This window comes from Endocarpon pusillum (assembly GCF_000464535.1).
Source record: "Endocarpon pusillum Z07020 unplaced genomic scaffold scaffold1129, whole genome shotgun sequence".
In the NCBI taxonomy this organism is placed as follows: Eukaryota; Fungi; Ascomycota; class Eurotiomycetes; order Verrucariales; family Verrucariaceae; genus Endocarpon; species Endocarpon pusillum.
In genome coordinates, this window is record NW_006913634.1 from 1 (window position 1) to 17,525 (window position 17,525).

A 17,525-nucleotide genomic window follows, 5' to 3' on the forward strand; every position below is an offset into this window, starting at 1 on the left:
ATAGCTAAATAAGAGCTTAAATACTAATTCTTTTTGTAATTTTACTTAATAATAGACCTAATTAGTTTTACTTATTAAGCAAAAGTTTCATATTCTTAATAAAGAGTAGTTATATAGTCTTAAAGCATAAAATATTAATAAATCTGCTTATATCTTATTAGACTTAGGAATACGTCTAGATAACCTGACTTACTCTAATATTCTTTGTCACGGCTGCCATGCTTGTCGGCCGCTAGCGCTAGGGCCGCCGGGGATTGATTGGCACTACGCGTTAGTAAGGGGCATGCTCGCTATATAGGAGCGACCCCAGTGCCATCCTCGTCGGCTCTGCAGTCTTAGGATAGCACTCAACATGGGCTGAAGATCTCGCGCACTCGTCGCCTGCTTCCAACGTGACACGTGACATTCTTTATGTTTAGATAATCTATAATATTCTATATAAAGCAAACAACTAATATATCGCTATATGTCAACTTTATTAACTAGTTTCTAGGGTCTAGAAAAGGATTCAGGATCGTCTTTATCAAGATTTAGTTCACAAGCGTTTTTGGCATAGCTATTCGTTGATTTGATAATTCTGTCGATTATAGCAGGCGTAAGGAGTTTTTGGAATGTATCAAGCTCTGAGAGACCTTCTAGAAGAGGTTTTGAGCGCTCGAATCGTAATTCTAACGATGGTTTATACATAGGGAGGTTAGGGAGTTGATTGACGTCAATTTCGAGCGTTTTCGGAAGAGGGCCAATGGCAACAGGTTTGAGAGCCGTTTGCTGCTTCGTTCGGTCAGTTCTCTGGGTGATCTTGGGGTCCCTAGCTGCAGAAGGAGCACCTCTTTCTTCCCATATAGTTCTAGGCTTTGGCTGGCGTTGAGACCTGCGCAATTCCATGTAGAAGTTGGGATGGATGGCGCCGATCCTCCGAAAATGGAAAAAAAGTCATGCCAAGACCGAAAATGCTTGGCACGCTAAAATGCAGCAAATTCCCACCGGCGCGTGGGATAGTAGGGCTGCTATTTAATCCATTTCTGCAATTTCTCCCACGACATCACGTGCGACTACCATTGTTCCTTCGGAGTCCCACTGCCTGCCGTAATTCAATGCTCCATATCACACTAATCCCGTCCATGAACAAGGCGGATATGCTCAGGATTTCTGCCTTTTTGGTGGTCACGTCGCGATGTGGGATGGCAAGTAGCGGAGACCCCACACAGCAGGCTCGAGCACTGCCCCACCAGGCCTCGGCAGGATGCTTGCTCAAGGTGCTCCGCAGTTACTAGTTACATAGTAGTGCTGCCAGATTTTTTCCGACTTGCACGATTCCCATGTAGCTGATCTCGGATATCGTACTGCCTTGAATGTTGGGGATGTCAGCGCATTTGTTTCGTGTCGCAGAACACATCGTCCCCGGTCAGCACATAAGAGAGTATCCGCGAGCTACAGCACATGAGCAGGAAGATGTGCTCAACCTTGCCGTAAAGCAATACACCCCGTTGGACAACTTGGATCCGCAACCGGGTGACGTTACCATAATTGGCGCGCATGCCAATGGCTTCCCCAAGGTACTGCTCTCTGGGCAGGAGATCATGCACAGCTGATAGTTGCGAAGGAGCTGTATGAGCCTTTATGGGACGAGATCCTGGATCGCTCGGAGCAACAAGGTTTTCGTATTCGAAGCATATGGATAGCCGACGTTGTCCATCAAGGGGATAGCGGCGTACTGAACGAACGACTTTTGGGCAATGATCCTGGATGGCATGATCACGCTAGAGACCTTCTGCATTTGATCAATGTGAAACGTGATCAGATGCCGCGGCCTATCGTTGGCATTGGGCACAGTTTCGGAGGAAGTCATTTGTACACACCTCAAACTCCAGATAGGCGGCAAAGCTGACCTCAAGTAGAATATCACTGTCACTAATGCATCCTCGATTGCTTACCACGCTGGTTCTACTCGACCCTGTTGTCATCTTCCCAGAGAGACCTTATGGTTCCGAAACATATGAGTTTGCAAGATTATCGACCTGGCGGAGAGACATCTGGGCCTCGAGGGACGAGGCAGCCAAGAGCTTCAAGAAAAGCAAGTTCTACGCCGCCTGGGATTCTCGAGTGCTAGAAAGGTGGCTTCAGTATGGTCTACGAGATCTACCCACTATTTTGTATCCCGACTTAACTGAAGGGGATCAAAGAGTCACGCTCAAGACTACAAAACACCAAGAAGTATTCACCTTTACCAGACCCAATTTTGAGGGCTTTGAGAGAGGTCACTTTGATCGAAAACGCCACATTGATATGGAGCCAGAAATTGCAGTTAACTTGAAATTTGTTCGCCCAGAACCTCTAGATATCTTCCGTCGTTTGCCCAATCTACGTCCCAGTGTGCTGTACATATTTGGAGGTGATTCTGACATGTCAACCGCTGAGCGGAGAAAAGCCAAGATGGATGTGACTGGAGTCGGTGTGGGAGGCAGTGGTGGCGCAAAAGCCGGGAAGGTTCAAGAAGTCGTTTTACCAGGCATTGGTCACCTGGTAGCTATGGAAGCCGTGGGCCAATGCGCTGAGTCTGCCGCGCAGTGGATTGATGCAGAATTGAAGATATGGAATGCAGATGAGGAAGAGTTTAGGAGCTTATGGGCCATAAAATCATTCACAGAGAAGACAACTATCGACGAAAAGTGGCGTGAAATGATTGGCCCCTTACCAGGGAGCTCAAAAGCAGCAGAAGAGCCAAAACTGTGAGCTTTGGGCCTAATACATTTGGAGGGTACCAAAATCTTGGCATCCCTGAACTACGCCAAGACTCCGCTCTGTCGCTTTCCCGTGCTCAATTAGGTATGATGGGAAACCTTTGCTCGTCGACACAGCCCTCACAGCCCTCACACCTAGTACCCTTTGTCACAGTGTTGAGAGTGGAGTTAGGTACTTCGTCTCATCCACTGACCGGACCAGAATTTTGGCTCCACTACCACCGCGGCACGCATGCCAGGATTGCCAGCTCTTGTGGTCATGCCAACTATAAAAGGGTCTTCGGTGTTGCGGAGGAAGGATTCCACGTGAGGCTTGATGTTGTCACGATCTTGATTCGAGTTTGCTTCTGTCGAGTGTGCGGAGTTGGTGGGGGAGTAGTCGATGGGGATCCTGCATGCCATGGTTAGATACAAGAAAGGTCTGAATTGATTCTACGACCGATCTGTTGGCAATACAGTATGGAAGAGTTGGAACACGCACCCCATGCTTCTTAGATAGAGATCAATTCTGAATTGGCTGTATAGGACTGGCTGGGATCAAGGATATTTGTATTTGTGTGTGGGATAGAGGATATGAGCATATTAGTGAGCTGAGTGGTCTGAATCCTGTATGGAATGTTGGAAGAATCGGTGTAGAAGCATAAGAACAGTTACGTTTTCATGTTTAGACGGAGAGTCATCATAGTTTCTCACGCTACCTCCGAACTTCTGTAGCTGTCTCGCTTTTCTGATGCCAAGATTTGGCATCCTGCCCTGGAGAGAGAGCAGGACCCGAATTGAAGGCTGAGGCTAGTACTACTATGGTACCGGGCAGAAGTATCCATACCTTGGCACTAGTATTTCTGTCAGGAAACGTACTACAAACGAATCAGCTAAGCTTTGAGAGGTTAAGTGGTATTGCTGCCGGCCAACAACCATGAGACCTGGTCCAAAAAGCTTGTAGACATCAATGTGGCGCTGTATCAGAACTAGCTGTCCCTAGCACAAAGCTATGAATACTTCTGCCCCCTACCGTAGTACGTAGGCTGCTTCAAGTTGGTGGCTGCAGCCAATCGGTACACTTCAGAGCGCCGCCCGCAGCAGAACCATAGTTACTAACTCATGTTAAGTTTTAGCGGTTGCCTTCAACGTTCGCAAAAGCTCGCATTTTCCGTTCCAGTGTGTTCCCCACCTCTCTACCATTAGCTTTGACAGCAGACGTCGTTCGTTGCCTTCAAGAAGAAACCAGAAACCCTAGGAAAGGCTACAGCCGTAACCGTTCCATGCCTCTTCAGCTTTACTAAGCTCCACTAGCATGAATTGGCGTACATACCTTTCACCAACACTTATATACTACGTACAACATGGATTGACGCTAAAACCTATCATGAGGTCCTTCTCTTGGCGCACGAGGTTCGACTGTCCTTTTGTCATCTACAATTTATTTTTGGAACCACTGCAAAAATACTTTGTCTTCTTATTGCTTCATTCTTGCATATCGGGTTCATTTCCCACGAGGCCAGAGTACGACGCTTGGAATGTACACCAAACAGTAACACTTTAGACGACATGTGATTCTAGATATGAGATCAAAGTCCAGCCATCTGGCTGGTATTCCCTTTTTGGGGGGCAGTGGCATTATCACTGACCTGCAAGCTCTTTTAGCACTAGCCATGCTTTTAGCTACACGATCTTTATCCACGCTTGAGTATCATTCAACAAAGTGATGGAGCCACAAAATGAGTCTAGCAGGTTGTACGAGCATGGGTGTCAGTTTGAAGCAGTAATCAAAGCGTTACACATGAATACATTTGCTTTGGTACCTGGCAGGCGTGCTCTCCATTTATCATGAACTCTACTCCGGCACAGTGAATCAACTACTAGAGACTAGAGCACTATACAATTTAATTTTTGTGGTTCTTTATCACTCCATAATTTGAATTCGACCTTTCTGACGCGAATACTATGGCGCAACAACACATGGAAGGGGACGACTCCTGGTATCTATTCCAGAAGGTGGCGGCTCATAGGGTCTTGATGAATCTGCTCTCCGATAAATGCAGTCTGTAAAGGAGAGCATCGATCTACCTTATACCTCATGAGGAAATAAAATCTGGAAGGGGAAAAAGAATGTGCTGTTAGTAGTTCGGGACTCCGAGCTGATGTCAAGGTCCAAATTCATGATCTCAAAGCTAGATTTCCGCTCTGTACCTTAGAGTAGAGCCTCAGATGCTGTTTATACGTCATTACAAGGCCATATCTGTCTCTGAATTGAAGAGCACAAGAAGTCAGCATAACTCGGTGCGTAAAGTTTGACCGTTGCTAATGATGAATTCATGCCCCTTAAATGCCAAGGCTGTCATATCTCCATTTTATAGTAGTATAGTAATACTAACTACATACTACTACTACTACTTCAACCACGAATGAGCGTCCGCCAAGGAGCAGCAAACATCGATTGTCGTTCTTTGCTTCATCACAAGAGTCACAAATCTGGTGTGCTTTCGTCAAAGCTCCGTAGGATTAGTCGTCGATGGAATTGGAGCTTGAATCTGAAATGCTACGCTCCTTCAAGGCGTCTTGTGCCTCGGTGTTGCGAGACCTCGCCAACTCACCTTCATCGTTCAAGCTGGTTCGAACAGTTCCCCATTCCGAGTCCTCACCCGCGACAGCTGCCAAAACCCTTTACGTGCTTGATGGATCATTTAATCCACCAACCAAGGCTCATCATCGAATCGCCACCTCCGCATTGTCGGAAGATCGTGGCTCAGCGCCGAAGCGACTACTTCTGTTGCTGGCAACACAAAATGCAGATAAAGCGCGCATGCCTGCTTCACTTGAGGATAGACTTGTTATGATGACTCTTTTTGCGCATGAACTGTTGTATGACCTACAGCAGGAAGTACCTCCGTTGATTGATATTGGCCTTGTCAAACAGCCTTATTTTCATGACAAAGCTGCAGCGGTGGATGAATCAGGTGTCTACCCAAAATCACCACAGCAAGTTCACTTGGTCGGATTCGACACCCTTATAAGGATCTTCAATACCAAGTACTACCCGCCAGACCATCATTTACGGGTGTTGGAGCCGTTCTTGAGCAAGCATCGGCTCAGGGCTACATATCGTACTGACGATGAATGGGGCAGTCGGCTAGAGCAGGATCGGTACATCCAAAATATTGCTGATGGGAAAAGAACTGACGAGGGAGCCCAACGTGATTGGGCACGGCAGCTTACCCTTGTCGAAGGTAGCCGGGATGGTGAAGATATTGTTAGCTCGACTTTGGCGAGGAAAGCGGCAAAAAGTGATCCATCTCAGCTCGACAAGTATGTTATGCCAACTATTCGAGATTGGATAATTTCGGAGAAACTGTATTTGGACGGCAAGTAAAAGGACGCGATGAGGTGACCACTGAAGCATCGGTTCCATGACTCCTGTGGCGGAAACACCAGATTTATGTTAAAAGGCCGACTATGTTCATTGTGTCGCAACTGTACAATCTAGATATTGCTTCCCTTATCGTCCTCTTTCCTCCTCGAGCCGAAGGTATATGCCAGTCCGCCGCCGACAACGTTTGCCAGGCATAAGCCCATAGTAGCACCTCGGATAATGCCTCTGGCGCCAAACTTGCTCATGAATGGGTGTCGTCTCCTCCCCGCCAGAACAAGATAGAGGCCGCTAAAGGCAGCCGTGGTGCCCGCACTGTCGATCTTGTAGCCTTGCAGATTGAGATACGTTGAGAATAGAAGCAGTGGAGGGAAGAGCATGGGAGTCACTTGGAAAGGTCGAGCATGCTGAGCGAACACGAGAGTCGCAAGGATGGATGGTGGCAATGGACTTTCTATGAGCAAGTTTAGCAAGTACTCTGTGGTAAGCGTCAGAGTTTGGCGAAAAGCAGCCGATAGGGAAACTCACCACCCCATGCTTTAGCATTTTCGATGGTTGTTTTCTTTGTCTTCTCCCTGGCCTGCTTGGGGTCCTCCATCGTCGTGTAATTGCGGAGGCACGGTAAGTCGCATCAAGGCTGAGGAATACTTGCCCTATACCTTTACGAGAGATTGTTTTCTGGATAGTAGCTCTTGAAACCTCTCCTCCAATGTCTTGAAAATAACACGCGAGCGCGTTGTGTGCGATCTTTGTCTTTCATCATCACCGGAGCTTTGAAGCGACCTCTCCGCTAGCGTGGGGTTCCCATTTGCGACCACCCTGTCAGTTATGTATCCTGCGGCTTTTTAAGTCGCAGCCCTGGCTAATTCGGAGCAAAGTCCTCAAGTCGAACAACTCAACCACGCGAAACCCTTGGCTGTAGAAAAAAACACTCTTGGGCGTATCACCACCCCAATATGTCCGCTACTGCCAGCGGCTCGAAAGCCACCCCAGATGGCAACGCAAATTCTCGCGACCACAAACAAGGAAACCAGGAGCGCAAATATACTATTGAGCAGAAGACTGCTGTCATCCGAGTGAGAAAATGCGCCTCGACAGCGTTCTACGAGATCTTGTCTTTGGAGAAGACCGCGAGCGACGCAGACATAAAGAAGGCCTACAGAAAATTAAGTCTACTTACTCACCCGGATAAGAATGGGTACGAGGGCGCAGATGAAGCTTTTAAAAGTGAGTGGGACGCTCAAAAGGCTCCTAGGCTTCTCCAAGACTGATTTCACGGGCAGTGGTTTCCCGAGCCTTCCAGATATTATCAGATCCTGACAAGAAATCTCGTTTCGATCAGTTCGGTGGAGATCCGGACAACAGATTTTCTAACAGTGGGGCTGGCGCTGCTCCCTCGCCGTTCAGTGGTTTCGCAAGGTCTCCGGGAGGCCGAAACCCAATGTTCGACGCTGAAATATCACCAGAAGAATTATTCAATCAGTTTTTCGGAGGTGGCATGGGAGGGGGCTTTACACCGTTTGGTCGGTTCCTTGCGCCCTGTAATACATGTATGTCGTTTTAGCTGACTTTGAATAGGTGGTGGCATGGGCGGTGGCCCCGGTTTCGTCTTCAACATGGGCGGAGCACCAGGTATAAGGGTTCATCAATTTGGCGGCATGGGCCCAAGACGAAGGCCTCGAAATGCGACCGGACAGGAAGATACCCCTCCATCCGGACTGGCTGCCCTCACACAGCTCCTACCAATCCTACTTCTTTTCGTTCTACCTATTCTGAGTTCATTATTTACCGGAGCTGCCTCGTCTGAACCAGACGTGCTGTTCAACCGCTCTCCTCCTAATACCTTACGCCGAACGACGCCGAGATTTCAAGTGAATTATTATGTTGATCCTCAAGCAGTCGATGATTACAGCGAAAGAAAATTACGGCAGCTGGATCAAAGGGCGGAAGTAAAGTACGTCAACACCCTGAAATACGACTGCCAAATCGAGCACTCGGAAAGGAACCGTATGTTAGAAGAGGCGCAGGGATGGTTTTCTACCGACGAGAGCAAGCTAAGACAGGCGAGAGCAATGCCTATGAAGAGTTGTAATCGCCTTAATGAGCTGGGTGTGTCCAGGCAGTATTAGTAGAATCTATTGGATCCTTTGTTTTGAAGCGTTCAGCAGTGCATTGCGAGGCGTCCAAGCATAACAAGACTGGCAGCAATCCATTATTCCTGCGCCCATCTATTTTGTCTAGGTTCATTGGAAAATGGCTGCAATGCAAGAGGTGTGTGGAGCACAGTCAGCCTTATAGATCCTTGATAACTCCTAGAGTAGGCATCGCTTACGGTCCGGAGGTCCTCCGACAGTAGTCACTTGAATTGAATTCTGTAGAATGCATGCAAGAATTCCAACTTTTTTTTCTGAATCCTGCCATCGCAGATGATTCAAATCGTCCCTCTCTCCTTACAAATAGAGGGTATTATGAAAATCTACTATCAGTTGATTGCTCTTGTTTGTGCATATTGTTATGATAGTCTTATTAAGAGATGTTGAAGGCAAAACTTGAAAAAGCTGAAATTCTGTTTTTATCACATTTCAGGTGACCTCTGAAAAGTAAATTTGAAGATTCTTTAAAAAGGAACACATTTCACTAATTTATATTATATGTAATATGACAAGCAAATTCAGACAAGATCAGACTTTATTTATTCATAACTTGTACAATAAAAAAGTGATGATTTGTTGTTTGGTGGTCAAATGTTGTAAAATCAGAGGAAGAAAAGTTTGGTGTTCTTGCAATGCCATGCATTCTACAGAATTGTGGGTACCAACTAGATCCATCTTTAGGCAAGCGGTGGCTAAAACAGCGGACTTGAAATCATAGATGCCCCGGGCTCGGCCAAGGCTCTGTCATCACTGCATCTGTTGACTTCTATCGCTTTCCAGTAGGGAAGGTGACAGCGAAGGTGGCAAGCTTGTCATCGCATATGACTTGACAATCAAGATGGCAGAGCCAAGTTCTGATGCGGACAAGGTGGGTCATTAAGTGCCACAAGGAAGCTCACCTATTCTGACCCCAGACCAGATCCGCAGTAAACGTTTGGCAAAGCTTTCACAATTGCAGCCAACGCCCCGAAACAATGACGCGTCCCAAGACTCCCAAGAGAACCCCAGCGAAGCTGTAGTTGCAGAGAACACTCCCTCAAGGACCCCAACAGAGACCCAACAAACCCGAAGACCCTCAGTCAATATCACCAAAATGGCCCGACCTTCCTCACCCTCGAGACCATCATCCGCCTCACAATCAGCACAATCGCCGAGCGATGATGGGGGTCGCTTGCGCATAACGCCAAATCCTGCGAGTCACATCACACCACAAAAGCGAGATGTTGCCGGTACCCCATCATCTATGCCAAGTTCCAGAGCAGGAGAGACCATCGAGCAGTTTGAGGATCGAACGTTACGCAACGTCTTTCGCTTGACCCTCGATCATAGCCAGACAAAAGACATTCATGGCCAGCAGTTATATTCTGTGGGTGGGCTGCGCCAGGAGCTCGAAGACGAGGGCAAGCCAATCATGCTGACAACAGAGACCCTGGAGCAAGCAATTATGGAGGCGGGATCAAAGTCAGGCAAGACCACACCACTCGACTGGCTGATTGGTAGCTTTAAAAGACTGTCAAGTATCATCAACAAGTTCTTGAAAGAAAGGAGTCCCGCAAACAAGAAATGGGTCATAGTGCAGGAGGCGCGTCGACTGTGTATGAGTTGGTGTATCTTCGCCATTACGACACCAGAAGTTTTTGGCCTGGAAGTGGATGGTCAGAAAGAGCTTGCAGATCGTTTACTCCTTGACCCGGAAGACGATAACGGGTTATCGTATGATTTCCTGAGTGAGCTGTCGTCCCGCATTGGTGACGACGAACCTCTCAAAGAAGTATTTGTTGGGGCTGTCGAACACCTGAGCCGAAGACTAGCCAGGTTATCGATGGATAGCGAGTACCGATGTTATACCTCACTCCTCAGGAATCTAGTAAACTTCAAACCACTTGCGATCGCAATCACAGAATCGTCCATGTTCGTGGACGCAAGTATTCCTGCGGCTGAGTTAGAGGTCAAGACACTGCTTGGACCTTATTTTCAAATCTCCCCTTTACAAGCGGAAGTCACCAAACAGTACTTCTCTAGTCCAAAAACCATAGATGAAGGTCGAGCTCGTGAAGCACAAAGATCATTACGTCTGACGTTGCAGACACATCAGAACGTGATATTGGACATCATAAATCATTTGATACGAGCATCTGGGGATGCAAGACAAAGGGTGCTGGATTGGTTCGCACTTGTCGTCAACTCAAATCACAAACGGCGGGCACTGAGAGTCGACAAATCCACGGTTTCATCAGACGGTTTCATGATCAATGTGACTCTCTGTCTTGACCAGCTTTGTGAACCATTTATGGATGCCACGTTCGCTAAAATCGACCGAGTTCAAGTGGAGTACCTGCAGCGGCATCCTCGTGTCGATATGAAGGACGAAACAAAGCTCAATGCCGATCAGGAAGCGTCTGACGCCTTTTATGGTCGAACTGTGGAAGGTAAGAACCACTTCATCAGTGAGATCTTCTTCCTCACAGTGGCCGCTCACCATTACGGGACTGAGGCAGCTCATTCGATGCTGCGAGAGCTTGAAAAAGATCTCAAGCATATGCAAAAGCAGCTTGACCAATTTGAAACCGATCGCCACAAATACGTTAATAACCCGATGCAACTGCGAATGTTCGAGAGTGCGCTTAACAAGTACAAGGACCAGATTGACAAAGGTTTATCCTATAAGCTTGCGTGTCAGGGCGTTCTTCTGGACGAGCTGGCCCAGACAAGATCCATGCAATTTATGCGCTACCTCATCGTGTGGATTTTACGACTGGTTTCGCCGACCGGCAAATTTCCTGCTGAGAAATTGGAAGTACCGTTGCCTAAGGAGATTCCAGGAGCTTTCAGGTGTCTTCCAGAATATTTTTTAGACGTCGTTAGCAACAATTTTCAATTCATCCTGAGCAATATGCCCCAAATCATCCCTTCAACGCAGAGCGACGAGCTGGTCATGCTCTGTATTACCTTTCTCCGCAGCTCTGAATACATCAAAAACCCATACCTCAAAGCTGGTCTTATCACCATCTTGTTCAAGGGCACTTGGCAATGGAGAGCAGGTGGTCAAGGTGTGCTGGCCGACATCTATAACTCTATGCCCTTTGCTACAGAACATCTCCTCCACGCTCTCATGCAGTTCTTTATTGAAGCGGAGTTCATGGGCGGCCATGGGCAATTCTTCGATAAGTTCAACGTTCGATTTGAGATTTTTCAAATCATCAAATGCATATGGCCCAACGCCGTCTACCGAGACAATCTCTACAAAGAAGCCAAACTCAATAGTGAATTCTTCATCCGGTTCGTCAACCTACTACTCAACGACGTCACCTTTGTGCTTGACGAGTCCTTCACATCCTTCCTCCAGATTGCCGAACTCCAGAAAGAACTTGCCAATGCCGGCGCCTCGCTCGACCAGGCTCAACGCCAAGAGAAGGAGGAGGCACTTGCCAGTGCGCAGGGAAAGGCCAAGTCATACATGTCACTTACGAATGAAACCATGGCCATGCTGAAGCTCTTCACGGAAGCACTCAGCGACGCTTTCACGATGCCAGAAGTCGTCCAGCGCCTTGCTGATATGCTGGATTACAATCTGGATGCTATGGCCGGGCCGAAACAAGGCAAACTGGCAGTTCAGAACAAGCAGGAATATGGCTTCGATCCGCCTGCGTTACTCTCGGAGATCATGGACGTCTATTTGAATCTGAGCGAGAAACCCAACTTCATCCTCGCTGTCGCTCGAGATGGTCGATCCTACAAACCCGACGTCTTCGCTAATGCAGGAGTGATTCTAAAACATCACACTCCAAAGTCGCCAGAGGAGCTAAAGAAATGGGAGAACCTGCAGAAGAAGTTCGCAGCGGCCAAAGCAGAGGATGAAGCTGCTGAGCAGGACCTGGGTGATATTCCAGATGAATTCCTAGATCCATTGCTGTACACGATAATGAATGATCCCGTCATTCTGCCGACTAGTCGGATTGTCGTTGATCGAAGTGCGATCAGGAGTCACTTGTTGAGTGACCCGACTGATCCGTTCAACCGCGTGCCATTGAAGATTGAGGACGTGAAGCCTGGTACGTGTTTCTGTTCTCTCCCTGAAATGCTTACATGTGCTAATTGACAAATACAGATCTTGAAATGAAGGCCAAGATCGAAGCTTTCAAGCAGGAAAGGATGGGGAATAAGAGGAAGGAGTTTGTTGAGACAATAGCAGGCCCAGAGAAGATGGACTTGAGTCCAGGATAACGTCTCATCATGTCGTTGGCTTCAATTTGTTATTAGCTTTATGAGAAGTGGCAGCACCTGTTGTTACTTGTGCAGAGGGGACTGGCGCTGGGATACGGACTCAATGCCTAAATCCTTAGGCTCAGAAGGCGCACTGAAATTGCGTCGTGCTGGGCGGTGTTCATTGACAGCTCGTCTCGGAGACAGCGTCACGGATATGGATAGACTCCTTTACTGTTGGAATGCCATAGTAATCGAGAGTGTTTCCCCACCACTCCGAGAGGTTGTTGGGATGTTTCATCTGTAGTTCAATCATCGCCCATTGCACGAAGTATTCACGTAGTTCCAGAACAAGATCCACAGCCAGAATACGGACAGCGGGATCATCTCTTCCAGCCGTGTCGTATCCGGCACATACACAACCTTGTGTGATGCCAAAAAGAGCACCAGACAGGTGGAGATGAGCATGCCTACCGTTGCACTTCGAAACCCTGTATGGCTTCTGTTCCACTTTGGAATCTTGACGCTATAGCTTCAACTAGTATTGTGGGCGCTCCTCTGCCGGTGCCTTGGTTGTTTTCGAAATTGTAATTCATCTCCTGCACAGTGGTATTCACGATGTTCTATCTGCTTCCAACCTTCTATGTCTTGGATCCTGCGACTGAGCGGGTATCCTCACCAGCGTCACAGGGAGTTTTGGGTCTTCCCCATCCTTTTGGCCCTGCTGCTGCTGCTCCTCATCCTCGCCGTTTGCTGTTGCAGTAGGCTTCGGGACTTTCACTACAAAGCATCCACAAGTCAGCCACACCAGCACGGCGAGGCACATTCCTGCAGAGCAAGCTGGATAGACTCACTTGACGCCATACTGATAGCCCGGAGCACATTATCCCAATTCGCAAGCACACAGGCCACCGCCTCTGTCCCGTCCCTTAATGTAGCCAACTTCTCCTCCAACGCGCCCATCTGCTCGGCCAGCGCACCGCTCAGGTCACGAAGCTGTTTCAGATTCTCGAGCTCGCTTCGCTTCGCAGCGATGCGTGATGCTAGAGCGGAGTGTTGCGAAGAGGTTGAACTGGTGTTTGTATGGCGAGAGGTGGTGGTTGAGGCGGGGAGGACTGTGGTGGGACGAGGAGCGTAGGGCATTTTCGGTTGCAATGAACAGCTCTTGTTGCTTTCAATGACCGCTGTCTATCGTGCCATGCTCGACTCTAGTCAGTCTTCGCTGGCATCGAGGGTCTTTGAGGTTCAGCATCCAGGCATTTCAGGTACCACCTCTACATACTGTACGCGTCTATTACATACTCCGCGTTTACATATTACATACTCCGTACATAGCCGGAAAGTCTTCCGGGTTGAGCTAGGCTGCTTTCGGACAAACGTCAACAATCGATTTGCAAAGACTTTGGGGCACATCTGCGTATCTTATCATTGTATGTCAAAATTGAGCGTTCAGGCTGCATTCTCTCGTCCCTGCGATGTTGGTTGAGCCGACCAAGCATCTGAGCTCCCGATATACTAGCTATGGCACGGCTTAATGAGCCACCTCCCGCGATCGAGTCAATTGATGCTTGTATGTCTACTTCAGTTACACTGTTCTTGCCTCACCAGTCTGTATCTTACCACTGACCGGTTCTTCTCCTAAGTAAAACGCCGCTTCATACGTCAAAACCGCGAGATCGCTCGGGTAAACTCAACCCAGTCCCTCCGTATCCGCAACCTTGAGGCAGAGATATCCCGTCTCCTGGCAGAGAATATTGCCATCCGAGAACAAGCGATCAACAGTGCGCAGGAAGCGGAGAGACTGCGCTCCTCTCAGAGAGTCTTCAGAGATGTCAGTAAGCTGAAGGAGCAGCTGGAATCGAAATTGTCTGAGGTCAGCACACTGGTCACGGAGCTGGGAGCTCTACCCGAGAAAGCCAAGAGGAGATCATCGCAACACCAACGGAGGAGGTCCGGGTTTGTGGAACCTGTGCAAAGCCCTGATCAAAAGGATTGGAGAAACCGCCAAACCATTGGCGGTGTTGTCGCTGTGGAGAGACAATTACAGGAGGGGCGGCTACCAGTCATTGTGGAAGGCAAGCACTATCCTAGGAAGACATTGGAAAGCTTGGAGATCAGTCGGCTTCTCGAAGATGACGCCACTGCATCAGAGTCGCCTGAATTAGGTCCGCCACCTGTTGCTCACTTTGATGTTGCAGAGCCCATTGGGTTCGCCGCGATACCAGCACCGGAGGTCGGCACTGTGCAACTTACAGAGGGCTACCAGGACCATAATGATGATTTCAAGCCGCTCCCTGACAATCTTGAGAGGAGAAGAAGGCGCCGAGCAAGTGCTTTGCTCGAAGATATGTCAACGCTAAACCAATCCAGCACAGAATCTTCCAGTTCAGCTGATCAGCGTTTGTCCCTCAAATCAGGCGCGAAGAGGAAACTGGATGTACAAGAAGATGGATACAGAGAAGGAGCTGGTCCATCACAACTGGATGACTTCGCCTTTCAGAGAAGAGCCATTGTAGCCGAGACCCCACAGACGCGTCCAAAGAGCAGCAGATTCGCAAAGTCAGGCACGACGTCTGCAACAAGCAGCGCCACGACGAAGGGTCCCACCGCGAAGCTAGAACCTAGTACCAGGAGAGTGCTTGCGCCGAAGAGCACAAACTCTCCGAGCAAATCCAAAAGAACAGGGGTCGATGATAAGAACATTCCTGCGAAAGAAGAGCTTGCAAGTAGAGTACAAGCGGAGGAACAGTTTGAGCCCCAGAATGTGCAAGTGAAGACTGCAGAATCATCAGTACAAGACCAACCCCGCCAAACTGACGAAGCCATCATTGCACAACGTGCTGATGGAATCGAGCTCCCACCAAAAACACCTGCAGGACTCGACTTGTTCTCACCGGCCTCCACTGAGCCTTCCGCAAGAACCGGACAGCAGACGGAGATCGCTCCCAGTGCGTCAGTCGAGGATGTACTTGGCGGTGCTGATGGCCGTACTTCTAGGAGAGCACGTGGTGCAGTCAGCTATGCAGAACCAAGTTTGAGAGCAAAGATGCGCCGCCCAACCAAGGAACTAGCGCCAGCGGTTGGAGATCAGACGAATGGCCTCAAAGCCCAGCCGAGAGACTCAAGCGCACGAGCTGAAAGCCAGGAGCGGCAATCAAACCAAGATGTTAGTGTCGGCAAAATGCGCACCGTGACTATCAAGCGCGAGAAGCCCAGTGAGGAGTCTCTGGCTTGGAAGGGGCTGCCGGAAGCACAAGAAGAGCCGACGAGTCCATTAGTCAACAAGGGCACTAAATCTTCCTCTAGAAACTCGCCACCAGCAACTCAGGCAGAGGCAGAGGCAGGGACAGAGACAGCACCGAACGCGAATGCAGACACACAACATCTGGAAGCGGCCCTCGATGGTCTCTCTATTCTTGAAGGAGCGGACCCGTCTCCACACAATTTGCCAAATTCTAATGCAATTCAATCCCGGAAAACATCGAGACGGCACTCACCAAACCTTACCAGCTCGAGGAGAGTGGGCCAAGAGTTCGAAAATCCTTCCATATCATCTGACCGACCACAACCAAAGACCACTGCAGCGCATATCAGTGATCAGCCACCACGCCCGCATTCCGCAGCAAGTCTTCGCAAGGACAATCATGGCCGGGATGATAAGGTGGGTCTGAAGAAGAGTGCGAGTGTTACGACTTTAAAGTCGTCCACATCAACAAGTTCAGCGCAGGGGGGTAGCGCTCCCAACGGTGCGGGAACAGGTGTTGGGAGGACTGAAAGAGCTGCTGCTAGAAGGAGGAGTATGATGATCTGATGCTTTGGCCTTTCAATCTATAGTGCGAGCGTTCTTGTGTTCGGTCGGATGATAGAAAGGGGTTGCAGATTGCTAGGTCGGGCTTTGGATAGCTTGTTCCATTTGGATTAAGAGTTTGGAACCAGCATACTTCTTTTCTCCGATTTCGTGCCGTCGGGCTGCTCACAGGCGACGCTTGGCCTATGTTGCATAGTTCAAGTCGTCGAGCCCTCTTCGTAGACCAAGGCCGCGAGGACACCAGCAATATGCAGTGCTCAACTCAGTCATGGGTCCATAGCTTTCGTTCTCCTGACCTAGCGTCCAAAATGCTTCAACATATTTCCCGACAATCCCCATCTGGCTGGTTATTCCCATGTCCTGATCGCTTGCCATATCACCTCCTCTATTTCCCTTTCGGCCCCATACCCGTCTTCGGCATTCTCTCATAAGCATTCGGGCTCGGTCTTCGCCCCCTTTCCTTCGCTGCTCCTTCCCCTTCGTTGTCCTTCTCATGATCGTGGTCGTGCCCGTGGTGATGATGATGCTGATGCCGCCTCCTCTTCTTGCCGGTGCGGCTCCCTCTCCCGCCATCACCACCCACAGGCCTGGCTGACCCATCATCACCAGCACCCCCATCCGACGACTCGTCGTCCGAGCTGCTCGAAGAAGAATCCTCTTCCGAACTACTCTCCCCCACAGCCCTGGGTCGGTGGTAGATACAGCACACTAATCAGGAAACCAGAAATCAGTAAAATTGGCACAACTGCTTGCGGCCCCACACTAACATCCGTACACCGAACAGACATCAAGAAGCGTTAAGGTTACGAGGAGACGAACCCTTGCTACTTTTCCTCCCCATCCCTTCATTATCCACCACATCCTCCGCCCATCGTATGGCAGGGCCCCTTCTCCGCTGTCTTCTGCTCTCGGCCGGATCATGCGCTCCGCGTAATCGCAGAGTAGCGGCCTCGATCGTTCGAGATGGGTCGGCTGGAGCATCTGTCGGGGTGTGAGTCATGGTCTGGGTTTGGGTGACGGAACCGCGGGTGGGAGAGGCGGTGTTGGAGCGGGTGGAAGACGGGTTTAGGGCCTGAAGGTGTTGGGTTCGTGCACGGGAAGATGGTTGCAGAGAGGCCATTGTGCGTATACAAAGTGGCCTTAGTTATGTAGTGCAGTGGAAGTTTTTGATTTGGATGTTGAGTAGTTACTACGTAGGGCCGGGTCGCAAGGGGTCGGGATGTTGCCGATGGCGATGCTATGTGAAAATAAAT

At 49.1% G+C, this 17,525-nt stretch overlaps 7 protein-coding genes across 7 annotated transcripts; 4 read left to right on the forward strand and 3 right to left on the reverse strand.

Moving 5' to 3' along the window:
- Positions 1-1,914: 1,914 nt before the first annotated feature.
- On the forward strand, positions 1,915-2,733 carry EPUS_08950 (uncharacterized protein; the record flags this gene model as incomplete). Its single annotated transcript, XM_007789563.1, has 1 exon — positions 1,915-2,733. The coding sequence occupies one exon, from the start codon at positions 1,915-1,917 to the stop codon at positions 2,731-2,733; it is 819 nt and encodes a 272-aa protein (XP_007787753.1).
- A 2,544-nt stretch (positions 2,734-5,277) lies between these two features.
- On the forward strand, positions 5,278-6,111 carry EPUS_08951 (uncharacterized protein; the record flags this gene model as incomplete). The annotated part of the gene is made up of 1 exon (XM_007789564.1): positions 5,278-6,111. One exon carries the CDS (start codon positions 5,278-5,280, stop codon positions 6,109-6,111), a length of 834 nt encoding a protein of 277 aa, XP_007787754.1.
- Positions 6,112-6,221: 110 nt separating this feature from the next.
- On the reverse strand, positions 6,222-6,706 carry EPUS_08952 (uncharacterized protein; the record flags this gene model as incomplete). The annotated part of the gene is made up of 2 exons (XM_007789565.1): positions 6,222-6,586; positions 6,637-6,706. 2 exons carry the CDS (start codon positions 6,704-6,706, stop codon positions 6,222-6,224), a joined length of 435 nt encoding a protein of 144 aa, XP_007787755.1.
- Positions 6,707-7,064: 358 nt separating this feature from the next.
- Positions 7,065-12,485, forward strand: EPUS_08953 (uncharacterized protein; the record flags this gene model as incomplete). The annotated part of the gene is made up of 6 exons (XM_007789566.1): positions 7,065-7,335; positions 7,392-7,631; positions 7,687-8,062; positions 9,042-9,129; positions 9,181-12,313; positions 12,370-12,485. The coding sequence occupies 6 exons, from the start codon at positions 7,065-7,067 to the stop codon at positions 12,483-12,485; spliced, it is 4,224 nt and encodes a 1,407-aa protein (XP_007787756.1).
- A 592-nt stretch (positions 12,486-13,077) lies between these two features.
- Positions 13,078-13,607, reverse strand: EPUS_08954 (uncharacterized protein; the record flags this gene model as incomplete). The annotated part of the gene is made up of 2 exons (XM_007789567.1): positions 13,078-13,244; positions 13,319-13,607. 2 exons carry the CDS (start codon positions 13,605-13,607, stop codon positions 13,078-13,080), a joined length of 456 nt encoding a protein of 151 aa, XP_007787757.1.
- Positions 13,608-13,985: 378 nt separating this feature from the next.
- Positions 13,986-16,275, forward strand: EPUS_08955 (uncharacterized protein; the record flags this gene model as incomplete). Its single annotated transcript, XM_007789568.1, has 2 exons — positions 13,986-14,034; positions 14,108-16,275. 2 exons carry the CDS (start codon positions 13,986-13,988, stop codon positions 16,273-16,275), a joined length of 2,217 nt encoding a protein of 738 aa, XP_007787758.1.
- Positions 16,276-16,657: 382 nt separating this feature from the next.
- On the reverse strand, positions 16,658-17,392 carry EPUS_08956 (uncharacterized protein; the record flags this gene model as incomplete). The annotated part of the gene is made up of 2 exons (XM_007789569.1): positions 16,658-16,980; positions 17,092-17,392. The coding sequence occupies 2 exons, from the start codon at positions 17,390-17,392 to the stop codon at positions 16,658-16,660; spliced, it is 624 nt and encodes a 207-aa protein (XP_007787759.1).
- Between the last annotated feature and the right edge of the window lie 133 nt (positions 17,393-17,525).